The sequence below is a fragment of the Phaethon lepturus genome, unplaced genomic scaffold (assembly GCF_000687285.1).
Source record: "Phaethon lepturus isolate BGI_N335 unplaced genomic scaffold, ASM68728v1 scaffold19457, whole genome shotgun sequence".
NCBI classification, from domain to species: Eukaryota; Metazoa; Chordata; class Aves; order Phaethontiformes; family Phaethontidae; genus Phaethon; species Phaethon lepturus.
In genome coordinates, this window is record NW_010550075.1 from 88,674 (window position 1) to 115,761 (window position 27,088).

General features: G+C 39.1%; 1 protein-coding gene across 1 annotated transcript in view; it reads right to left on the bottom strand.

The window, feature by feature from the left end:
* The window catches only part of LOC104623385 (receptor tyrosine-protein kinase erbB-4), a gene marked incomplete at its 3' end in the record, with an annotated part of 113,577 nt that overhangs the window by 59,311 nt on the left and 27,178 nt on the right, over positions 1-27,088 (bottom strand). The window contains exons 3-10 of the mRNA XM_010290460.1: positions 25,116-25,234; positions 21,225-21,366; positions 19,592-19,705; positions 17,849-17,975; positions 13,204-13,277; positions 11,530-11,620; positions 9,831-10,030; positions 416-548 (exon numbers count right to left, since the gene is read on the bottom strand). Coding sequence (XP_010288762.1) covers positions 416-548; positions 9,831-10,030; positions 11,530-11,620; positions 13,204-13,277; positions 17,849-17,975; positions 19,592-19,705; positions 21,225-21,360 — 875 coding nt within the window. The remainder of the gene's footprint in view (positions 1-415; positions 549-9,830; positions 10,031-11,529; positions 11,621-13,203; positions 13,278-17,848; positions 17,976-19,591; positions 19,706-21,224; positions 21,367-25,115; positions 25,235-27,088) is intronic.

The window sequence follows — 27,088 nt, forward strand, 5'->3', positions numbered from 1 at the left end:
GAGTTTTCCTACATTGTTTTTCTTATTCTTTATCACACGCCTAAATCTAACTGATCTGAAAAACCGTAATTGTATGTGTTTCTGAATAGGGGTGTCAATATTGAAGTTGGGCTAAATGGTGGGTTTTTTAGTCTTCACCCAAATCAAATTATTCACATCATCAGGAATGCAAACAGTGCAACAAACTTTTGATGTGGTATGAACATTTTAATCAGCAGAATACTAGGTAAAGCCTTCTACACAAGTTCAGATTTGGAATACTGAAAATTTATCCCACAATATATTTCACTCAAAATCAGTAATATTGGCAATGGAACCAGATACTGACTAATGTAAACCCAAAATAACTTACTCATTAAAGTCCTGAACAATGCAGTCATCAACTTTAGGGAAAAGTGCAAGTGAAGTATCTTACCCATCATACAGGTTGCAAGAGTCTATGCAGGTCCTTCCCCTGATGAAGCGTTTGCAGGAGAGACACTGGTCTGGCCCTGGCCCCCAACAGCCATCACTTGAGCATAACTCATTACACACCATTCCATCAGCAGCTGCAGAGAGAGGATACTATCATTAATTTACATAGTTCTCTGAAATCCAAAGGAAACATTTCATTCAGTATTCTGCCATACTCAGAGAAGTAAACCGAGTGTTCAGATTTTCTAGAAATGGAATAGAGAAAAACCAGAAAATTATCATCATACCACTACAAAAACACACTGTGCACTCAAGGTTTGAATACTGTACACACTTCTGGTCTGTTCCTTTCAGAAAGGATATAGTAGAGTGAGAAAAAGGTTTAAGAGCACTGCAAGGATGATCAAAACTAGGTAACAGCTTCTATACCAGGAATGAACAGACAAGAAGCCTTAGATTTGGATGAGAAAGGACATGATAAAGGTCTATAAAATTGTGAATGACAGGAAGACAAGGAAGCATGAAACAATTGTTCATTGCTTCTTCCAAGTCCCTCATGGGCATTCAAAGACACAGGAACCCAACACGGTTCAAAACTGAGGTTTATCTTAATAGAAAGTATAGATCAAGCTGCAGAATTCCCTGACACAGGACATGGTAAATGCCAAAAATTCGAAGAATTTGAAAAATCAATTGTCCAAATCCACAGAAGGGCTATTAAACTAAAATATAAAATGCTACCTCTGATTTGAGGACTCCCCGAAATAAAACTTAAGGATGGTGGGGAAAAAGTTGAAGAAAATTAATCATTAACTGCATTTTTTTTAAGTTGTTTATTGCAAAAGCACTTGAAGAGCCGAACAGCCTTTATATTCAATCCCCCAAAACACATAAAATAAACAATGGTCCCTGTCTCAAAACAAAAATTCAGCTTAAGTAAAAAAATGAACAAAGGGTGAGGGGGAAAGGTTGTTTCAAAGAATATAAACAATTACGCATTTTAATATAAATATCTAGGTGACTGTAACAGATGGAGAAAATAAGCAAACAGCAAAAGGAAACACATGTTCTCTCTCCAGCTTCTGAAGAAAGTCCAGTTGTACCGATTCTGTCAGACCCTGGCATGTGGAAAGAGTAGATCTCTTAATCTGAATCCAGTCTTGCACAATGAAACTTTTTATGCAAATGACTGCATACTAGACTGAGTAGATTAAAAATAGCAAAGATCTGAAATATCAGAGATGGCAAATATATAAACACTTGTTTGGGGTTTTTCTTTTAAACCACTGGAAACAACTTGAGGAAGTGTCAAATAATAAATTAAAAGTAGATTTGGTGGTAGAATTCTACTGGCCATCTACAGCACTGCCTCCAGTGCTGTAGCAAAGATGGCCAGTCAGGAACAAACATGCACACACTGAATACACATATAAAGCAGCAACTGCATACGTCCAAGCACACATTTAAAGAGGAGCAATAGCAAAATCCACAGAAAATATTTTCACAAAAATGCAAAAAGCCCTCTGGCAGCTTTATATTAAATAAAAAGACAGTAGTTCTTTGCGCATGATTTTTCTACACTTCTTTCGGCACAGCAGCATAGCCAGGTGACTGGAAAAAAAAAGCCCTATTTTCATTTCAGGATACCTGATGACCTTGTCTTCACTGTCAAGACTGGAACAGTGCAGTTAGGTACTGTCCATTACAATCTACCTTAATATTTAAGAGGTATACTGAGTTTTATTATCTGAGAAGCACAAAGCCTTTCTAAATCACAAAAGAGACAGCAGAAAGATGCCTCCTGCTCTCCACAGCATGTTTTAACACTGTGCTATGGTGTATATAATGTCCCACATTTGAACCACTGAGTATCTGTCACAGCAGCCTACAGGAGAGCACACTGCTTCACACAGCAACTCTCTCCTTAACCGCTGCTTTTCATCATGCAGCATTGTTCTATGTTGGCACTGTGTTTGCCAAACACATCTTTCTGATCTATACAGCACATCTAGCCTATGTGCTCTTCTGTTTCCTACAAGGTAACTCCTGCACCTCCTTTTGCCTGCTGACATGCAGGAAGCTCACATCACACTGGCAGGCTGTGCTCCTTTGATGTGCACTACTTGCCCCATCCCTTCTCCCACTGTCACCCTGCTTTCCGACCACTGATTTATCAGAAAGCACTTCTTTCATAAAAAAATACACAACAATTGCATGCATGGTTTCTCTCTCCTAGCCCATGTAGCAAGTAGGCAAGAGAAGTAAAGCTTCTTCCGTATTTCTTTTTTTCTTGCAATAGGATATTTTGCTTTATCAAGATTGAGAATGGTAGATTTTAATGTACTTGTTTCTTTTTCTGCCGAGAACATTTTCATTATTCAGTGCCAAAAAAGGATGTTTCACCTTTACAAGCAGCACAGGAACCAGTCAGAGACTTCATGTCCTCCAGCCCTTGCAGGCAAACCAATCCAAGAACAAGAGATTCCTCAGCACGCTTCCTACATGTACAGCGCTGCTGCTGACGCCGCACGGCTCTGCTGTACAATACGTGTAATTGCAGGTAGATGAGTAGGTAAAAGCAGGTAGATGAGCACTGTCTTATTCAATACAATACCACAAATAACCTCAGCCATGAAAAGTCTGCACACTCATGTCTTATCACGGCTGGAATGCTTGAACACAATTTTTTTTTAATACCACATATACTTTCTTAATGACAACATCCAGAAGGTGTTCAGAAGGATCTTTTTGGTTCTTCTTTAGCCTCAAAGCTCAAATCAGGTACAGCCTAACATAAAATAATTACAGTTAGGAGTATTTACAGGTGGTCATTTAATTTTCTTTAAAGCATATTAATTCTCAGAGATTCCAGCACAGCAAGAGAGACCTGAGCTATTTAGCATGCCATTAGAGATGTCTTGTCCTCTTTGCTTGAGCTCTGCTGTAAACCAGGAGTCATTCTGCTGCAGTCAAAGGAACTACGCAAAACCAGTATGAGCAGAGACAAAAAAAGTCAGCTTCTCATTGTTGTCCTAACCCCAACTTTTTTTAAGCATGGCAGCATTTTAGTAACAAGTACCAGACATCAGTAGTTCCACTATGCTGTCACTGACTAAATTTCCCAGAGATCAGAGGAACTAGGCGAAAGCTTTGCATTAGCAAATGCTACACGTGTAGCCCACAGACTTTCCTTTTTCACCTACTTGTAGACATTTCATGGTATCTTGGTCTAACGCTGGCTTTGCACAGTACAGTTCAGGAGGCACCCTGACTTGGTATTAAAGGCCAATTTGGGCCTATTTCATGTTCATTGCCTACAGGAGCACCCAGGAAAAAGTTCCGGGTGATACAGATGGTCATTTCAGGGGAACGCCATTTATGCCCTAGGATTTAGAGCACACTTGAGGGCTCCCTCAGAGCAGACTCCAGCACTTCACACTGGGTTTGCCAATCTCCCTTGATCCCATCCAGCCTCATGGTGACGTGTGACTGACACTGGCCAGACAAATACGTGAGTCCTGCCTCATGTTGTCTGCCACAGGAACACCTGGGATTAACAGACAGCTTCAGGCTCAAACCTTATCAGCACAAAAACAAAAACAAAAAACAAACCCGAAAAAAAAAAACAAAAACCCCAAACCCAGGAACTATCACAGTTCTAATTAAGCAAACTTTTTATATAAATAGTTCTATTTCCTAGTCAATGACTCACTTGAAGTACTTGTCATGCAATTAAAAAACACACACTGCTTTGGAGATCCCTTTGTTCTCATTTTCCATCTTAAGAATGTTAGTTATTCTTCTGATTCTGTTTTACACACTCTCATCACTAAATTTCCTATTTGCTTTCTCACCTTTTTTTGTAACTTGAAATTGTGCTTTTATCACCAGTGATTTCCTTTCTTTTTGCTGTTCTTGGCTGTCAGACTACTCTGGGATCAGAATTTATTTACACACACAGAGTGTTGTACTAAAATATCCCTTCACGTAGCAAGTGACACTATTACAAGATAGCTCAGTATATCTTCTCTGATATACTCAGAAAGAGTAACCTTACGCAAATAAAATGAGAGCTTTTCAGTAAAGAAAATAATGATTACCCTATTGAAATCTAGCCAACACAGTGCCTGTAGTCTATGAAAAAAGCAATATAAACAAAAAAAAATAAATCACTATTTCCTTCTGCTTATTTCCAAGTCATAGAAATGTTTTCATAAATGAATCTTGGCAAGAAGGGAGTGGGGTTTTTGAGAACTTATAAAACCCATTCCACTTGTCTGTCTTCCTCCTCTTTAATTATAGGGATAGCTAAAGAAATGTTTCAATTTTAGACACATTATTTGGCATTTCCATGGACTGACAATGTTCTCAATCTCCAGCATATCACATGGCCGTATGTGGAAGGAAAGAACAATAATGCTTTTGACAGGAACTCATTTTCATTGGGAGTTTTAGAACAAGTGTTCATTCTTTATTAATGGGGTCACACAGGTTAGAAGCAGAAACGTTCAATGTTTTTCCCCAACCTAGATAGAACATAAGAAAATTAGCTATCTAAAAAAAGGAAAAATATTGTTATTTGGCTATAAACTTATGGGCCTGATCCAAAGCTCCAGGAACTCAATAGAAAAGCTCCCGCAGACTTCAATTAGCTTTGTATCACGCCTGATAATGAATGTAATCATTTATTCAGGTTGTTAATTGGTGGCTAAATTGACATAATTCATAACAATCACATTTATAACAACCTTTGCCTAGAAAGGTTTCACGGTACACTGCAGGTGTGACTAAAGCTGAAAGGAATTATTTAAATAACTTTGTATAAAAGAAGATTTTTTCTACATTTATTTTGTGTGCACTCATATTTAACATGACTCACCTCTGACTGTTCCAGAAAAAAACCCATGCTGGGAAAAAAAGGCAGATTCTTCACTTCAGCATGGAACAATGGTAAAATCTAACTATGAGAGCACATTCTCTAGCAAAGAGCTTTATAGTCATTCATTCTGCATTAATAATGTTCATAACAAAGTAAGTTTTATGCACAAACTGTGTTTAACATTGCAGTTTATAGTAGTAGACAATTAAAAGTCTACATTAGCTGAGAGCTTCATGCACTGCATTTTAGATAAATGCTCTCCACTTGGTTTATCGGTTTGAAGATGCCCATTTGCCATCTGAACAACCTTGGGAGACGCTGTCAGACTGTGCTAAAGGTGCAACGGCTGATGAAGCCTCAACTTGCCCCTTGCCCTCAAGTCTTCTCCTGTAACCTGCCCCCCAAGCCTAGGCATCTTTCAGGGTCTGCGCAGTTCAGAAGCCTCTTGCTGATGATTGCGTACTGCCACCCTTTCCATCGTGCTCAGCCTCAAAGGCGTCACTTTCTTCTATGTTCCCTGTGTACACAAGCTTGGACACTAACATTTCTATCCCTGAATCTGTGTAAGGAAGGTGAAGAAGAGAGAAGTCGCATTCCTTCCAGGAACTCACCCCTCTCTAGCCCTGCATAGGACAATATTTGAAAGATAACACAAAGCAATAGAGCACTATGGGTTTTATGGATTTTTTTAAAATTCAAGAAACACACATATGTTTTGCTCTTGTATTTTCAACATTCTACAAACAAGTAAAGTCTGCCCTGGGCTTTTAACCAGCTTTTGGAAAAGCCATCCTGATGGTAGTGAAGTATTTGGTGACTTATTTTAACATTGTTAAGAAGTGGCAGAAATAGCAAGATGAAATAATTGATGGTATCAGGAATATAAAGTGTATTTTGTGTGTTGGATAATTCTGTAGCATTTTCCACTGACTGAAGTCTGTTGTCTTTGTCTTCCTCATTGAATAGAAAAAATAAATCTGAGTTCTGCCAAACCCTATAATGCCAGTGTTATCTCAAAGATGAAGTACCCCTACAGACTGAACTTTTCAACAAATACTTTACTCTCTCAACTTTTTTTTTTAATATTTCCTCACTGACTTATACGTTCAACTGAATGCAGCATTAAACGGTATGGAAAGGGTATTGCCATCTTGTGATAATCGCTAAAAGTCACTTAAATATGATGCTGACTAGATCTTGGAAGCTCTTACTTGAGTTTTAAGAAAAGTTACACATGGATATTAAAGGTTTGCTGTAACTTGCTTTAAGCCATTAGCAATAACTAGGTAGCAAGGAAAGGAAAAACAAGCTGATAGTGACTCAAAATATATAAAGGAATAATAATAAACGTATCTGAGAGCGGCTGTAGTAATTAACATGGTCTAGCCTGGTTTCTTCACTGGAAACCATGTGAAAAAAAAAATCTTTAATGGATATTTCTATTAACAAGTCACACCCTGCTAGTTACCATACAAGCAGATAGTATGTATACTATAGAGGATGGATCCAATCCTGCAAATACTTACTTACGCATTTCCCTTCCCCTTTCTGTTTAGTCTTATTTGTCACTCAGAGAGGCCTGGGCATATGCCCAAGCATCTGCAGGATCAGTGTTTGGAACAGGCAAAATAACTGAATGGCAGACACTGAAACCCTTAAGGCGTGCCCTCAGATCCCAAACATTCGGGCAGTGGAAGATTCTGAGAAAACTCTCCTAATCCCCAGGCTGTTGACCTATCCTGAAAATCACAGATGTTTCAGAGGATGCTGGAGAAATGCATCTGGCTCTAAGGAACAGTTCTGCCTTACCCCAAGTAATTGTGAAGATTTTAGTTAGACAACTAACCTGTAGCAGAACCCATTTAACCCCAGAGAGGTGCTGACTGACAGGCAGCCTTGAAACAGCAGGATAGCTCTTCTCATCTAATGCTCATCTCAAAAGGCCACAAAACGTTAATCAATTCATTCACACAGATGTGCATAGAGAAAGAAAACCACTGCTCCCTGTTAGGACTCAGGCAGTCAGCTGAGACACTGCCTTCTGATCGGAGTAACCTGGCCCCTAGCCTACGTTCATTATATACAGTCCATTTAATGCACATAGGTTAGGGTCCATTTTTAAAACTAGTCCCTTGGTACTGTAGCTTACATTGTGACTTCTTAAAGTGAAATGAATGAGATTTGTTTTCCTTATGAAGACTCCCTCAGTGTAAAATTCAATAAAATATCTTTAGTAGTATTTTTGTTCTTGGAAAAGAACTTGTTGCTAGACTGCTAGCACAGAACTAGGTTCCTCCCAACTACTTGATCCGATTAAACTCCAACCCCACTGCAGGGAAAAACAGCCAGCAATCCACCATCTCTGGACAGATGTGATTCTATTCCCTGGCAACACCTATATTTGCCAAATAATATACCATTTTTCATAGCTGGCTTTCTATGTGGGGGCAGAAAAAAACAGACTGCATATTGGAACTACAAGCCATCTATGAATGACCTAGCTGGCAAAACTGATGGTACCAGTTATTCATGGGAAGTCAGGAGCTTTCCTCCAAGTTTCAAAGGAGCTGACGGTGCCAGAAAATGCATGCTTTTCCCTTGCAAGGCTGATCTTATTCAATGCTCAAATAATATTCACCCTCAGAAGAACTCAAAGCAAACAAAAAGCCTTGAGATGTAAAAAAATGAAAAACAAGAGAACGGAAGCCTTTAAGATGGCGATACAAAGCTTATGGATGCTGAGCAACTGGAGCTAATTCAGAACAAGATAAAGTTGAGTGTGTTGAAAACAGAGACTATGCCTTCATCCTGTAACTGGTTCACTCATTTCATTGTTCAGGATATTCTTGGACTTTTCATCAACGCTTCACGCCCACGTGATATTATCATCACGTGTTCATCTCTGGATGACAAAGAGAGCTACGCTACTCTCACAGACAGCCCCTGGATTCATTTACTCATGCCTTTGGCTGGATTACAGCAGTAAGAACCCCAGGGAATGAGGCTGTTCAACACACAGGACTCCCATGTGCACTTCTTCACCACAGAAGTAGCAGCAGACTGCTTCTCACCTCCGCCCTCTGTATTGCCCTCCTACAAAATGTTCTACCAAATGTAAGAGTTTCACAGCCTACGCCAAGGACATTTTTTAAAAACATACACAAAAACTTCTACCAAGAAAAGCTCTGTTCAACACATCCTTCTGTCTCACATAACAGAATGTTTACGTTAAAGGATAAAGTATGCTGCAGTTTAAAAGTGGACAGTGGTTTGCAGGACATTAAGAAACAACCCTTTCCCTCTACACCCTCATGCACGATCACAATTAAACTATCTACATCAACTGAAAGAGGTATTTCTTTAACCTTCACTTTTTTAACTTGTACATAGAGAAATAGCCAAATAATGACAACAATGACCAAAACCACGCAGAGACCTACCAAACAAGACTTTCCACTTCATGGAGCTCTTACATGGCAGAAGAGATTAGAAAAATAACTGAGCAGCAGTGATAAATGTATAGCTGTGTTTCACCTAACACTGGAAGGTACACTCATACTACAGCAATGAGCACAGCCACCAATTTTCTCAAAGCATATCAGCATAGTACTTCAAAGACAGGGTAGGAAAAAAGGGGGGGAAAAGGGAGAATGAAAAAAAGGACTAAAAGAATAAGTTAAAAGTAGGACCACATCCTGGAAAAACCCAAAGCAAACATTTTTGGCTGGTCAAAGGACAAAACCCAGAAATACAACCTAAACATACAGCAATTTAATGAGTCCCATTCTATTGCTAGCAGTCTAACAGATGCTTAAAATGAACTGTATTGCTGCTACAATATGACTGTATTAATGCAATTTGCTGCCTGATTTCTGCATAAACAAATTGTTTCATCTGCTACATAGCATTCATTTGCTTTTCAGTACTATAATCTCAGTTCAGGTATTGGCACCTAAGCTTTCTTGAAAGACAGTTCGGCCTTATTAAAAGTAATCTTTCTTATCGGATAGGTCAAGTGCAGGAAGGAGGAAGCCAGTGATCAAAAAAGTCCTGTAAGTCACCTTTCCAGATTAAGACAGGGACACTTTGATGAAGCTGGGTAGGGGAAGCAAAAGATGGTAATCTCACTCCAGAAGGAAAGGGCTGTAGTTTTCCAATGTGTAAAATCGGTGCCTTACATGAACACTACATTCACCCCACATTGATGGCATTCAGAATTCGTATTTGTGAAACTTGATCTCTAATCTGGAAAGTTCGTATCATGGCAAGGAAGCAGCACTCTCTCTCTTCCCCCTTTCACTTGTTCATACTTTAAAACATTTCGTTTGCCTATAAATCTGCTCAGAGGCAGACTGGGCCAAAACCTTTGATTCTGTAAATGACCACAGCTCCACTGTGGCGTCCACAGAGTTCCAAGAGACACCAGCCAAGTTCCTGGCCTGCTCGCTGCGCTGTATCCTGTCAGTAATTGCATCATTTTCCCCTCTAAGTGAGCCAAACATAGGCGAGAAGTTTTGCACTGAGCAGCAGTACTTACTGCAGTTCTCTGCCTTCTTATTTCGATGAATGACTGTCTTTTGACTAGGTGTGCTGAAGAGGCTGGTCCAGTTGACAGTATGGTAGTAGCACAAATTGCTGTTGTCTGTTATGTAGATGTTGCCAGCACTGATTTGCTTCAAGGACTGAAACTGCAGGGAGGTAATGCCTTGTTGCTTTAGGATGAGTAAGGAAAGGCCACTGTGATTAAAAAAAAAAGTAAGAGAGAACAGGAATTAGCTCCAGAAGGTGGAACTTCTTAGAGGTGTTTGGGTATTTCCCAGTAAAATTAGTTCCTAACATCAAGGTGATCTTTCTTGCAAAACTGAAATTTGGTCAGAAAACTTTTATTTTGGGGTGACACAAATATTGTATGAGTCAACATCCAGTTCTATTACCTAGAATATTATGAGCACTGTGAGACTTGTGATACCGCAAGCTGTGATGCTCACAGCACTAGGCCAGCAAAACACTTCAGAGAGTTCCATTTCATCCATTAACATGTTTTTTGAGATAAAGTGCTGTAGAGAAAACTGAGTAAAATACAGATTTTTTTTTTTTTTTTTTTCCTAAGACGACAAGATTAATACTATGATAGCTTATATGCTAAGGAGAAACTGACAAAGTCATGCAAAACATATTAACATCTTCTGTCAGGCATCAAATTAATGTCATTCATAGTAATACAGGAAGAAACTGTTATTTCCAAGGAAATTTTTCCAGCCCACTTTCTACATTTCATTTGTCTTTTGTTGTAATATGTGGTTATCGCCTTTCTTCATGAAAGGAATGGTAAATGATTGTCTCTGAACATGGAAATGACTGCACATATTTTATGATTGAAGATTAGTGAAGACAATATCCAGTTTCTAGGCACCCTTTAAGTTATTGTATTTTAATGATTATAATTGTTTTCCAGCTGTTCCAGATAAAAATTGCTGCTTCCAAACAGAATGCTGGGCTGTAATTCAATCTCAAGGTTTCACTGCTATTAATAGTCTGCTTGGGTTGCTGTTTAAGATGCCAGCAGAATCCCACGACTGATTTACTACATTTACACAACAGGGAATGAGGGGCTGCTGTATGTATCACTCAGGTACCTTCTTGTGCTCACTTCATTATTTCTCAACACATTTTCTTCCCTTCAAACCAATTCCTCCATATGAGACTTCATACGGAAACATCTCTGGTAAAAATGGCACTACAGAGCTAACGCATAGTCCACCTGCAAGATACCTCAGCGATTTCAGTGTTCTTCCATGTATTTACCTTCTACCACTTCTTGAGGCCACATTGTTCTCTGGGCACATGAGCCTGCACTTCCAATCGCAACCATATAAACTTCCTGATAATGGGGCTAAGTTCTACTATTAATGTCCTTTAAGTTATGTTTCACATTCACAAGGTATTTTAAACCGTAACATGTACTTTCCCGACAATGAGTTAACAGCTACAGTAATGAGCCAAGATGCGTTTGCTTTTTGTCTTTTTGTGTTTTTTTTTTTTAAATCATTATGTTCAAAAGGTATTACTCATTATAAACAACTAATTAGCAAAGATACTGTTAATGAATACCTGGACAACAGAGAAAAACACATCAATTTATGGTGTCCTTCCCAAAGGATGCTGCATTCTGTGCTACTGAACAAAGAAACACTGAATGTTAACAAAAAACAATTCCATCAGAGGAAGTACCTTACCTATAGAGAGCTCTTCCACCGATAGTAACCAAGTTAGAAAACACCCTGAAATCTGTCATATTCTCAGGCCACGACTGTATGTTCAAATACCCTGAAGGAGAAAAAGGCAAGCATGAGTATCAATGACTTCAGCCATAAAGACTGCTTTATCACATACATGAATTAGGATAGGCTTAGGATATATGATATTATAGGAGCTCTATATAATATTAGGCTATTATATAATAATATGTATTATACTGCTTTATCACATACATGAATCAGGATAGGCTTATCACATACATGAATTAGGATAGGCTTGCTGGTTTGAGAGAAATAAATAGGTAATGAACGCTGCAGACTACTGTCTTTAAATTCATCAGGCTGCTCACCGCTGTCTCCTGCAAGAAGGCAAAGGAGGGCTCTAACAGTTACAGCAGTTAGAGTCCACTTTCAACAGCCACAGTGAGGGCGAACCTAAACACAGGGTGAAATCCCGCAAGGCCTCCCATCCTTTTCTAAACAGCAGCAAAAAAAAAAAATGGAGATTTGCCTGAATTAAGAACATTTAGTTTTAAAACGTGCTAGAGACTTAGGACAGAAATTAAGAGATCTGTTATGATGCACTAGAAGATGACAAGACTTTCTTAAAACAAAGAACTTGCATTCGTTTCTGAGTGCACATGTGTGAGAGAACTATTTATCATCAGAAAGCATTCTCTGCACAAGTATGTGGGACTACTTATTTTGTGCTACACAGACCTCCACAGAGTGCAGTTCCCTGTGACTTTGATTCACAGTAGTGGACTGAAATGCAGTACATGTTTAAGCATCAGGGTAATTCCACTTAAGTATATCGCTGAGATCGTCAATTAGACGGTGTGCTTAAGAATGGCAAATTACAGACACCCAGATGCCAAATTATCTTTGACATTAATTAGGGAGAGGTTTAGTGCTTACTTTCATTTTTTAATACCACTGTCTTGCTGAAATACACAACTTTTGAGAAGTGAAGCACATGGGAGAGAACTCGTTTCAAATGCCAAACACTTGTTGAGCTCCACCCAGCTACAATCATGCCGTAGTGTCCAAAGACTTTTTTTGCGCATGAAATATTTTTTTTTTCATTTCCCTGTCTATATACAATCAGCAATCAATTGAGAACTCAAAGCTGCAGTATCTTCCTCCCTGCCCCTGAATGGTGAAACAACAAGCAAGATGCAAGAAAACCAAGTACTGAGTTCTAGCTATACGACCCCACTGAAAAGACACAAAAGATGGGATGAACTACCGGCCCACACATTATACATTTGTCTTTAAATTGCAGCAGCAACTGCTGTTAGACCAAGAGAAGTAGCTGCAAAATCAGACTGGCTTATCTGGTTTTTTTCTCCAAAGCTTATTTCAAATGGTTTCAAGTGAAGACCAAGACCCCTCTCCCACTCCACAGCAAGATCTTGGTCTTCTGATGCTTGCATACCCCATATGTAATGGGCAACCTATATTCATGAGCAAGGACAACACACTTGTGAATATCAACTGATACTGAAGTTGTTGTGTACGAAACTTTTACAAAATTCACAGCACAGTGAGTTTAAAGAAAAAAGCACCTTGTGTTCTTCAGAAAGCCCAACAAATGACAACTATAAATGCAAAGTTAAAGGTTCAGATTATAGGAAATCAGAAGTGTGTTACCTGTTATCTCTCTCACTGTTTGGAATATGTTTAATTTCTCTGGATTGATTGCAGCGATCGTGTGATATGGGTCCCTGAAAGATTGAAAGGACAAAATGTGATGCTCTGGGAAAAAAAATAATCAGGTTCTCAAACCTATCCTATGTAGAGAGCAGCATTCAAGAGGTCAATGCTTTGCTTTTAGGCGGCACACGCTCCAGATTTCTTCAGACTGTTGTTCCTGCAGAACCAGTGTCTAAGTTCTCCCAAGTCATCTTAAAGGAATATAACGGTGCTTAGTATCTTTAAGGTTCGAATCATTAATGTTTTAGTAAATATTTATGCTTATGGTAAATTAAAGGATTCTAAACAACCATGGGTGACCTCCCTAAAGGAAAAGATGAATTTTCAACATTTTTTCCAGGAATACTGGCTCAAATGGTACAGTTGCGATACTGTACTACCAGGACTAACAAAACTGCTACTGAAATGAGTGACAAGCTCTAATCAAAACAAAAGTAGTATGCCACAAGCTCCTGACACATGGCATTAACAGGGTACACATTTTAGAAGGTGTTGAACAGGGAAAATGACAAAGAACAGTTCGTTGCCAAGCAATTTTGTCACCTGAGAAATTAAATACCCCCCAAACATTAAAATCTCAAAGTTAGATATGCTACCAAAGATGAACCTGACTGATTTTGAGTGCCATCATTTAGTAAATATTTCCCCCCTAATTTTAAAGGAGTAAAGACTCTCCAACGATTTTAGAAGCCAACTAGAAGCCTAACCCAAACAAAAATCCTTTTCAAGATCCTTCTGCAACCCCATGTTATAGTATTTTTGTGGGTTTTCTGAGGGTAGAAAACACCCTCAGTAAAGGTGGATCGGGTTTTTCCACCTCTCCTCCTTCTGTTTTCCAAGAGACATTATTCTTGGAATTGGAACATGCAGGTAATCAACCAGGCTGTCTTTGGGGACAGGCCTCACAAGTCTATGCGGTGACAGACTGATGGGGTCACTTTTAACCATCCTGGAGGCGATTCCAGGTTAGCAGCAACAAAATGTGTTCTCGAACCTTAACATAAAGCCCATTGGACCACAAAAGCATCATATACACTTAATTTTAACAATCTGAGGCTCTTGGAAAACTAGACAACAAGTTTTCACTACCTAACAGAAACAGAGCACTTTGCTTTTAAAATGCAGTACTATTAAAAAAGGAAAACCCTTGCCTGTAGTAAACATGAGGTTACTGAATTTCACCTGCAAATCCTAAGACAAAGTAGTCTTTAAAGATACAAATATACATTTAAACCTTTTAAACAGCCAAATGTCTGATATGTTTTATCAACGTATAAAACTGTAGAATGATGCAGTCATCTTCTGCCGTTCTTATTAGCAGACAAGACATTTTTCAGTAGAATAGGCACAGCTGAATTTCAGAGCTCCAAAAATGAGAGTTTCAGCTTATTGTGAAACTGGAGATGAACATCTAAAGGGAAGATAAAAAGCTGGTGAACACTGAGGGTTTGTTGCTCCTGCTGCAAGTCGCAGGGAAGGAGGCAGCATTTGCTGCTAGCTGGGGCTGTCCATCCCTAAACTCCAGCTCTCCTTGGTATATCCCTCCCCTTCACAGGTAGCGACACAAGTAGAAGGCAGGTTGGCTTTTTAGCCCCCAAGCAGAAGGAAACAGAAGAGAGCAGGCTGCACCTGAGCCATACAGGCCCTACCCATTTTCCAGCCAAAGTGTCTTCTGTCTCTCTCAGGCAGCAGATATGTATCCTAACGAAGATCATTTTATCCATCCACTTCAGCAGAGCATTACCTTAGAAGAATGAGTACTACTGACTCACCAAAATTTAGGTCTACCTCATCCCACTCAAGTTCCGGACACTAATTAAAGCCAATTCATAATTACCTAATTTATATATAAACTATTATAAATAATTGCGCATAAACCCAATTAATTATTATATATAGTTTTTATATAAATTATTACAAATTCACAAAGACTTGAAGTTCAAATACTGAGGAAAGGGAAAAACAGGCTGCAGAATCACAGGTTCAAAAGTATGACAGGATCAATCGCAGTAGCACAGTTACCAATGAAAACAAACACAAAAATCCACTCAGCATCTTTCACTGAAGTTATTCTCTGCCTCTACATAGTCTTTCAATTCCCCACAGACAGCTAGACTTTAAGTCCCTATGTTCTGAAACACTGAAGATTCATGCTTTTAAAAAAGCTGCAGTTCACCCTCAATAAATGAATTTGTTAACAAAAGTTAACTAAAAGTCGGAGTGGAAACAGCTATTATTGTTGTTGCATTATACTGGCCACTTATATAATAAACTGCTTGTGTAGTTAGTGTCATTTTTACATTTCCTTTCTGCACTATTTGCAAAATGTAACAGAAATTTTAAACAAAAAGCTGTTCCAGATATATAAATTTATTTTAATTAATTCTCAAATCTTCTTTTCTTATTTTAATATGTACTACTGTAAGTTGCGCTGTGGAAGAATGTCGGGTTGCAGAACTCAGTGTTCTCATACTTAAGACTTGTTGGAGTGACTTTTCTTCATAAAGAAGAGAGACAAAGTGCTACACAGCTTCAACATTACATGTCCTAGGCTTATATTCTTCTATTAAAATAGAACAAAGTACTTTAACCCTCTGCTTTTTAGTCCATAATTTAGATATGTTTCAGACGAATACAGTTTTATTCAAGGTTGACTCTGGCCCCTTTAATTTAGACAGATTTTTTAATGAGACTCATCTCGTCACTTTGCAGCCAATATAACTTTTGCAACAAAAGCAGTTCTAATACTCAAAATTACATTTCATGCAATGCAGTGGAATCATCCACACAAAATTGCTCATGTCCTCTAGCTGTGCGTCTTGCACTTACTGTACTGTAAGAACAGTACTTCCTGTCCTGTGAGATTTAAGCCATTTACATCCAGCCTATCCGTCGGTCATTTGGCCAGATCAGAAACTGACAACCTGAGCACTGACTCCTGCCTGACCTTCTCCAGGGTTTCAGCAAGTTTGGAGCAGCATTTCCTTAAACCACTTGAACCAAAATCCTTCTTCCTCCCTATGTTACATTAACCTTTCACACTGTACTTGCTGCTGGAGAGATGAGACAACCAACTACACAGTCAGAGCTCACATTTGCTGGCCTTTTGAGAATCATTGAGCTGTAGGGCCTCACTGAAGTGGATTTTCAACTGTCTTTCTCATGGCTGGAGTCAAGTTGTAGGTGAAGCATTACAACCAATCACTATATCAAATCAAGGAAACAAGTAGTTTCTTTCTACCTCACCTAATAGGGAAATCTGAGCCAGGCAGCCTAGTGTCAACCACTTTATTATAATCTAAACATATTGGAATCTATAGAAAGTCTAAAGAAAAATCTGCAGGCACTCTCATGCCAGAATTTCATTTCAGATCAATCTGCAGACATTCAGTTAATCACATTTTTGCTATGCCATAAAGCTGCAAAGATGGACTTGGTCTGTGAACCATATTTAAGATCTCAAATCTTGACAACCAGTTGCAAGCAATGTTGAAAGCTCCAAGGAACCTAAAAAGCAAGTTAAAATTTGAAGCCTACGCAATGGTAGAAGGAATTGAGTACTTTACACTGTTAATGTATCATAAAATATCTGCATACTTATCACAACAAAGGGCCAAAAGGGTTTAATCTTATTTGTGCATTTTGAGGATTTTGCTCATTTTAATAGGTCCAGAAATACTTCAAAGTGTCACATGTAATTCACCATTGCTGATTAAAACATGAAGGCTTGAATTAGTAAGAAGATGCCATCATAATTGTGTTCTTTCAATAACAGAAAGAATGCAAGAAAGCAGCTGGATGCATTGGACCTCATCTGACCATCAAAACAGAGTATGTCGGTCTTCCCTAGACACATCCCATCCTTGCAGCATTTGCACCATGCATTCCCCTTTGCTACAACGGCAAACACATGCTGCACTGAACTGTGAACAGCAAGGCACTGGCTACCAGGCTGGTGTACCTTCCCTTAGAAGGAGACATTGGTGAGACTTGTTCTGCTCCTCCACATCTTCAACTGTTACTACGGACTTATTCAATATACAGCCATATTTAAACCAGAATACTGGATTTAAATGCCAGTGAGTTTTGCATATATCTGCAATTGAAACTTGAATACGTACTTCAAAACTGACTGACAAGAGGGCAGTTTTTTGCATATGTATACAGTGACAGCCACGCAGGCTATAACAATGTATTCTAGGTGAGGCACTCTCTCTGCATATTCTGCACATCAGACTGCTGGTCATACAAAATTTAGACAAACTAATGGAAGGTAACTTCCCTTTCTCCCTTCTATTCTCTATCAGCCATTATTGTAAGCCAGTACTGAGGATCTCATAAAGCAACCAAAGATCACAGTTGTCTTTTCTCTTTAAGTGCAAACAGTTGTCTTCATCCGTTCTTTTCCTAGAGGTTGAATCATAGGAATCAAGGTAACAGTTTCCTTCATAATGGAAGGCAGAAAACTACTTTATTGTGGATCTCCTATTCCGTAAAAGAAGCCTACAGCCATCATTAAGAGGTGGACGCAATTCATTTCAGCTGGCACGATGACATAACATCTTAACATTTTGTCACTTACCCATGAATCCCAGTAACAAGGAAGATAAGGTTGCCATTGATCTTGGTACAGTTTATGAACTTGTCAATGTTGCTGGAATCCACCGTCTGAGCTGACACTAAACTCCCTGTTCCAATGCCATCACATGCTGCCAAAACAAGGAGTTTGTGTAAAGAACTAGGAAAAATCACTGCATCAGAACATGCTGGCCTTCTAGACACGAGTCTTACATTTCTTTCAGACATAAAGAAGCAGAGAGGTGTTAAAACAGCACCCTTTACCCATATTCCCAAAGAAGCATGTGCCAACTTAAAACAAACAATAAGCTAAAGTACCTGCCACAGAAGGACACCCCAACACACAGGTTAAGGTATTTCATGCTGAATCTAAAGACAACCATGAACCACACAAAATCCCACTCGAGCCAGCTGTAAACAGACAGCTGATAACTTAGCTCAGACTGGCCTGGTGGCCATGCCATTTATTTGTGCACTACTCGCTGCACAAACTGAGGGGTCCTTAACATTGCTAGCTCACGAGGTCCCCTTTGCTTTGGTGGGTATGTGAACTTAACCATTCACATGCCATAAAGTCCTTCAGAAAAGACCTACAAACATGCCTTTACTCATCATCCCAACAAATAAGTTGCTGGGGCCTGGAGAAACTTTGGTATCCAGTGAGGAAACTTCTCTGTGTAGCCTTTCTACGTAATTTAGCTGCATTTTCTGGGACACATGATGCATACAGGAACAAATCCTTCATGACTTCCATCACATAACTTACCCTATCTCCCTCATTGGGCTCCTGTAATGGCCACTACTGGCAGTACACCTGAACTTCTTATAAACTTTCCTTCTCACAGAGGAAGGCTAAGAGTTTGACAGGAACACTACACATGTATTTTCATGCATAAAACTAGCCAGCAGTAAAGTTATTTACTGCAATTAGGTTAAAGGTCTGGACATGCTTTCACTTAGAATACAGCATGTCGGTACCGTGCCTTGGCAGCTAGCTCTGTGTTTGACTGTTTCAGCCATGTAGAGTGACTGTTGATTTACAGAGTTTTTCAGCAGCTTCATTGTGAATTCCCCTCTAGATATGGCTTCCACTAGGACTGAAAAGTAGCATAGGCCCACGTAGGAAAACTGATGGTGCTTTGCTCCTGAGACCTTCAAGCAGGGAGCAGAAAGTCTCCCTAGTGGAGCTTGGGACAGCAAAGCAACTTACAGATTTCAGTCTTCTCAACAGCACCATCACTGAAAAACTTCTAGTCTATGCTTTAGACACTTAGAAAGGAGGTAAAAGATGCTGGGAAAAGAGACGTTTTGAAAAAACAGAGGAAATAAATGGAAACCTAACATTGTATTGACAAGTATGAGACATACCATACATTGAAGCCAGAGCTTTAATATGGCCCCCTTTGGAATGACAAAAGGACAGCTATAAAACACCTCCCGGAAATAGCTGTCATTAAAAAAACATAATAAATAATTCTTTCTAAAACCAACAGAGAAATCCCCTTCATTTTTATCTAATCAAAGGTAATTGGTTTGGCTATATTACCATTACAACTTAATAAATTTTCATTCTATTGTATATACTTCACACACAGCCCGCATAGCTGAAAAGTTATGTGGATGTCCAAACTCTATTAATATTCTACAACATACTCATGAAGGGTATTTCATGCCAAAATAACACCCTGCTCTGCTCTACTACAGTGTAGTCCACATTCAAGAAAATGTACACTAAACTGCCACCTACCTTTAGGACAAATGTCAGTGCAGGGCTTGCACATCTTAATACCATTTTCTTCAACCTCCATCTTTGAACTCGGACATGCACGAACACAAGAGCTGGAGTCTACCACAAAGTTGTCTGAAGAGAAAAAGAAGACATTGGCAGAAAGTGAACCACAGGACTCAGTAATACTGGGACACATGCTTACGGACTCTGTGTCAATCCATCTTATTAATTACCTCAGCATTCCACAATGACATTAACATTTAATGTTCAGCGTTTTCAGAAGTGTATAAGCAACCAGATTAGGCAAGTTTTCGGAGACTTATGAAAACCTATGAATTGTCAGGCCTGATCCTCCTTCCTCCCCCAATTTGGTTTTATCAGTATTTGTGGTGAAAAAAGTAACTGAAGAGAAATAAAACAAGATGCTCTGCCCTGTCTCTTTCATACTTACACAAATATATACATCTAGGACAAAATACTGCACAAGACAATGACAAGTATTTCAATTTCGCCTTGTAAAACAACTGCCAAAGGGGATATAGACTGACTCTATCTAATTGAAAGCTTAATAATGTCAAGAAAGAAAAAAAAAAAAGGAGGGGAAAAAACAGTCCAATAAAGTAATTGGACAAAGAATTCTATCCCTTAGGTAAGTGCATGGTGTACCAGTTTTGTAAAAAAATTATCTTGCTTCAAAAAACCCAGCACTCTAACAGAGACAGAACTAAGCCTTGACAGTCACAGCCTCAGCCTACTGTCAATTTGAACTTCACCCCGAAGACTGAAAATTTGGATTTTGCTTTGGGTTGAATTATGGTTCCATTACTACTTCTTATATGCATTACTCATGCTTCTGATATGTAACTCATGTATAAAATAATGAATGCACAACAGAACTGTAAACCTTGGTGGGAATGAAAGGGAGAACAAGAATACTGTCTCTCTCATTTTTCTTTCTAACTAAAACAGCAGTATCAAAGACTATGTAAGTGACGACACTCTATATTTTTCTGTTACTTGTAATCATCTGTCTGGCATCTCAGAAGCATGCAGTTTTTACACTCCTGGGATTATTCTTTTTTTAACTCCCTCCTCCCCTCTAATTTTACTCCGGAGCTTTAAGACTGTACTGTTGTCAGTATTGCATGGCTCTTCCTCATTGGGACAGAACTGCTTGGAAAATATCTACGGTAACTTTCTGTCAAACCACCATTACTCCAAGTTAAGAAAAGGGCATCAGTATGAAGAAAGCATTTGGTGCCAGCACTGGCGGTACACTGTTATTTTTCTGAAACAGAAATTTCTACCCTTTTACAATCCCACTATTTTAACAGTTCATTCTGAATTTTACAAGTGCTGATCTAAAGCATGAATGTAAGAAGTGGTGGTCATGAAAACAGAAACGTAGTGAATTCTTTTTCTTTAAGAAAATCACTACAGTATAGGATACTTGGAAAGTGTCAGCAACCCAGAATGTCACTGTCTTTACTTAACACATGACTGAGTTATTACAGGCTGCAAGCACATATGGAGTGATTTAAGACACTGCACTATGCACTTAGCTCTCATTCTCTCGTTGTTTTGTAAGGCTCCTGAAATGCAACTCAAACTTTCCATCACTGCAGGGAAAGGCAGCTAAGACAGCACTTACGTGGGCACTTTTTGACGCAAAAAGCCCCATAGGTGTACTTGGCATTGTGATTATGCTCCAGCTGGAAGGTGGTAGGATTGTATACAAAAGTCTGGGGGCACTGCGTGACACATGCACCGCTATCATTGAAATTCATGCAGGCCTGCAAAACAAAGGAGGAAGAAAATATTAAATTAAATCATACAGCTACTTTTGGGATTTTTTTTTTTTAGTTTAAAATACAGTCTTGGTTGTTCAGACTTGCTGCAACAGTGAGGAATGTGATACATAGTTTTATAACCTTCATTTTGGCTACTTAGATTTCTTGCTAGGAGCTTGGCAAATACAGGACTTACAAAAGGGGACTCACAAAGCCCCCTTGATTTGAAACACAGCTAACTGGTAGAGTACTTCCTACAAAAACATAACAGCACTGCAATTTGTTTCATAACTATTGTTACTACTAGCAAACAACTAATTCACAACTTGATAGGACAATTCTACAACTGCCAAGAGTGAACTGCTATTTATCATAGTCAGTCTAAACAAATGCTAATGACTTTGACTCATGGAGCAGGAGTCCATCCTCCAGCTGAAGACTGAAATTCCCGATTAGAAAGTAAGAGGGATAAGAACTTCTTTTGAGCTAGCACAGGAGGGGGTCATTTCCCTAAGTGGCAAATTTAACAAGGTCAGTTGCTTCACACACTAAGAAAATAGGACTTTGTATCACTTAGCATTCAAGCTCAGCCACCCACAGCTGACAGAGGACAGGGCCCTGACAAACGAAGAGGCAAGCGTGTGGATAAAGAGAACCATGGTATGCGCAGAAAATAATTGACCATGCAAGGTTGATAATTAGTAATAGAAAAACCCCACTGATTTTGACATTCCTTATCACCACATATCATACATATGGCTTTAACCACAGCTTACAAAAACTTGTTGGAGTAATATGCACAAAGCATACAGTAAATGTAAAATTTCATATGACTATGAAAGCTGTAGCCTGGCTTGGATCCCTCTAGCAGTTTAAGCAACCACTGCTCCTGGATTCTGCTTCCTCACCAATCTGTCTTCCAGAAGCCAAGTTACTTTAGAAGTTTTAGTTTAGGGATGAATTCTTCTAGTCCTTTTCCAGGTTTGTAAAAAATACAGATGGTTTTCAATCTTTAAAGAGTCAACAAGCATACCAACATGTGCCTCATGGTCCACCCCCTCCAAAGCTGGGACTGAGAAAAAAGTAAGAAAGATTCCTCTGTTCTGCTACTTTTACTAATGCTCCTTATCTCCATTCGGATCAGGAGGAGCAGGACTGAGGGAGGTTACTTGTCATGGCAGAGGATTTCCCCTCAAGGGAGAGGCTAATAACGCAACCAAGGGAGAAGGACAAAATCTGCGGCTGAAACGGACAAATGGAGTTCCGTGATGAAGGCACTGTCCTATATGGAGCATGAGTAAACTAAAATGTTGATCCTGTGTTTTCTGGTTCTTTAAAATGTGTATTACAAAAACTGTTGGTTTCTCACAGAAACAGATTTTTTTTTTTTTTTAAACGAAGATGAATACAGTCAGTTGCTTCTTTACTAAGAACTGGATAGGAAGTCCACTCCATGAATAGGGTTGTGTCACTTTTCTGGTTCCCTTGGGCAGTCAACCAGGCCCTCTTATGCATTTCAAGTTTTAGATACAGTTTGGTTTTTAATGCAAGATAAAAAAAAAAAAAAACCCTCTAAAGTTTTGTTCTAGCATGTTTGCTTGCAGTTATGTCAGATGATGATTACTGCCTTGCTTTTAGAACTGAATATGCAAATCATCGTATGGCAGCATATGGAGAAGGATGGATGAATTTTATCTAGAAATATTAAAACCATATTTACAACAGGATGCTGTTGCAAGCTGCCATAATATGCTGAAGGATTTGTAATGCTTCATAAACTGTACTTTTCCTTATTAATAAATACTAATTTAGTTTGTTTCCTCAACACATTTTTTACATCCACTGTTGACTTAAAGTACTCTATCATGTACATGACAATCTACTGATAACGGTTTAGCAAATTCATAAAGTAAAGCACACTAAGACTCTTAGGAGAGATGGCACTTCTCAGGAAAAGCTCATCTAGAAGATTTGGGAACTCTTCATTTATTACTATAATGTTTTGTATACATTTGTAATTGCTTCAATAATCTATGTAAACTTCTAGCATTTCCTGCTAAATGCTGTTAATCTGTGAATGAAAGCAGAGGAAAGTACACCGGGAAAAAACAAAGTTCTGTATCTCAGCTGAAAGCTAAGCACAGTTGTCTATAGCCTAAAGGGTTACACTTTTCACCCAGTGAAAGTAGTCCTGAAAATTGCCAGACCCCTGCTGAATTTCTTTTACATTGCTCTTGGGCCAGGAATGAATGAGAATACAGCCCTGGATGTTTCTCTGCTGGATCAGAACAAACATGCTAGTTGATTTTTAGCATGCATATTTCCATAACTGCCAAATTCAGAAAGTCTAACTCATTTTCTTTCAGGCTGCCATATTACAGAACTTGTGCTGCAAATAACCAGTCCTTAACCTTTGAAAATGGACACACATCAACACATCAGCTTTCAAGTTGTTCCTCAACAGTCATACAGGACCAATCTTCCTCTCTTCTTTACCTATTTAGATTGTACATGACAAGGGAAAGAAAGTTATTTTCCCATCTCTTCAGTCCAAAGCCAACACAGAACTTCCAGTGATCATCGGACTTGGCGTGCCACGTGTACTGAATATCTACTTGTGCAAAGACCCAGCTACAAAGAACAGCTTTAGTAAAACCTGTTAGCATTTAAGTCAGGCCATCACTGTGTTTCATCAGCAGTGAAAGAATAGCATTTAGAATGTCTTTTTGAAGCAAAACACCTACTGCCATCGAAAAATACCTGATGAGTGAGCAAGCTTCAAGTCTGGCCAGAGAACGATTCATTTTTGCTGGTTTGTTACGATTCAGTTGCCTATGCTACCACAACATCTGCAATTTTCCATACCATAAGACCCCTCCTCCCAATCCTATCTGGCAGATTTTAAACTGAGCCTACCCAACTTTGTAGATATTTGTCTCTTCAATCCCTTGGGTATCTTTGAGAATCCACGTCTCTGTGCATGTTCTAGTTCTAGGCTGCTTTAGGCCTAGGTTTGCTTCCTCTGAAAACATGAGCAAAACCTGTCTTTGCAACCCAGTGGGATGAGCTACACATTTTTTGAGATCGGTGTTGGGTTCTGAAGCTGCTTACGCTACTATAAATAATGGATTACAAACAAGACAAATTTGTCTAAAGGCCTGTGTTCTTACTGTCTTCTTTTTTTTTTACAGAAAAAGTTAGCCTTTTCCTCTTTTCATCTTAAGTGTACGTAGTAGCATACATTTGAGGTAGAGTATTTCGGAAAGCACTTTCCTTCCATCTCCACTGAGAAGCATGCCCAGTAAAAAAAGCTCAATTTAAATCAAGTCTGGCAGTAATAGGGAACACCCTTCACAGAGAAGCTAAATTGTATTCTTGACTTTCAAATCAAAAGCACACAGAGCAACAATAAAAGCCATGTTCAAATGTAATGATAAATACTTCTAAAAATTCCCTATCACCTCTAAAAGTTAATTTTAGAAAAGCAAAGGATAAAAATCACTGAGATTAGCATATTAATCATTCCCAATCTCTATTTACAAATCTCACAAATCTGTTAATGGGTAATATTAAGTAGATAAGTGATGCTAATGTAATGTGAAAAATATTAAATGCTACAATTTGCAGTCTAAATCTGGGAGTGTGCATGCAATATATTAAAGGGGACAAAACTGTGAATTTCATGGATTAAAGCATTAAGAATATGCAGTGTGACTGCCAGGAACAAGAAAAATAAGAAGTCTCACACATACAAAGCAATCAGTGTCTTTAGGCCCGGAACAGCCCCCAGCGCATTCCCGGTGGCAGCAGTCGCTGACGTAGGGCCCGTAGCACCGTCCATCACACTGCTCCGCACACACTGTCTTCGTTACTAGGAGGAGGCAGGGAAAATTACCATGTCAGATTCAGAACTGAGGAGAGAGCTCTTCAACTTGCACAGAGGAAAATAATAACCGAACAGCATACTGAAACAACTCTCAAGTTTTAAGGTAATTAATTGCTTCAGAGGTACTGGCCACTCACATCCTTCAGAATACCTTCACAATACCCTCTTTAGGAACGTATATGTTGCTCAAGGACTGCAGAGGAAGAATTTTTTAAATGTTTGCTCTTACCCTTGGAAATTCAGGTGCATCATTATTTTCAAATTACTAGTTTTTGTGAACAGATGATGAAAGGATATGAAGAAAAAAACAACCCACCCAATATAGCAGAAGACCCCACCAGTTCTGTGTGAGTTTTCCTCCACGAAGAACAGCAACACTGAGTAAACGAGTAAAATTCAGAGCAAGGTCAGCAATCTCTGAGCCAAATGGTGTTCTTGATGGCAACCAAGTTGACAAATAGGCAATGAGGTAACAGAACAAAATACAGACTGCAGATTAGAACACATCTGGAAACACCACTTACCTTTTCTAAATAACACAATCCAGCCTTCATACATAGGGAAACAACTATATTCTACCAACTGGAAAGCACAGTGATTTAAGTGGTACCACGCTACTGTACTTCAGGGCTTTGTCTTGGGAAAAGAACTGTCAACAGTGGAGCATCTTCCTCCCCTCACTCGCCTACAGCCTCTACCTTTATTTTACCAAAAAAGAAATTAATACTATCTGCAGGACTATATGAACCACCGCCTACAGAATGCCAGGAAGCTGTGCTGTCAGCTGTCTTTTGATAAAAGCAGGGATGTTACACTTCTGTAATTAACCTTTACCATTTACTTTGTTAAAAGCATTTAATTACTTCTTTATGGAAAACACTTTTCAAGAAGGCGGAGAATGCAAAATTCCATCCAGCTTTCTGCTTGATTCTACTATTTAATGCATCAGTAACTCCTTTATAAGTGCTTTCTAATCCAAATTCCCTCCACTACTTGCCGGAAATACTTAAGGTAATGTCAAAGCTTCTTGATACACACAGTATTTATTTAGGACATAAAAATGTAAATAACTAAAGTCATCATTTATAATCTATGGAATAAAGTGATACACTTTTAGAGTAATTCCATCTTGCTGATACCAGAGGCAAACCCTCAGACAAAAACACTTTTGTGCCTTATGCAGTCTGATTTAAGAAATAAGGGAAATTTCTGTAAACAGACTTGCTGTCAACACTGCTAGAGAAACAGATTAAAAGGATTTGTTTATTTAAGTAACAGTATTGATAAACATTAGGACAGAGATATGAAACAGTGGCATATGTTAAGCAGAAGAGACATGTCGCAGTATGCCACCACCGCACCACTAGCTGATAGGGACAGAGTCTCATTTCGTGAAAATGAAGACCACATTTAGTCAATGACTGCATATTGTTCTTCTGCCAGTTCAGAAATTGGTCCACAGCGCCTTGATTTGCACTGGACCAGGCACTATCTGCTTTGACCTTCAAAAGGAGGCAAGGCCCAGATTTACCCTGACTTGACAGAAGCCCCTATTTGCCAAAGGCTGCCCCTCTGCCATCAGTGGAGAAGCACAGATGCAGAAGACATTCATTTCATTCCATCCCACAACCCAAATCCTCTGTGTTTACCTGTGTCACCCCTCAGACAAGGAGTTGGCCCCCGAGCCAAAGGGGCTCCATCCCAACCCTCTGCCTCTTTTTACACAGTGACGGTTCATGGCCATGCTTACCTCAGTTTTTAGAATGACCACTCCTCTGCCACCACTTTCTGGCATTACTGCTGCCAGCAGCAGGGCAGGCCCCAAGGCCATGCACTGAA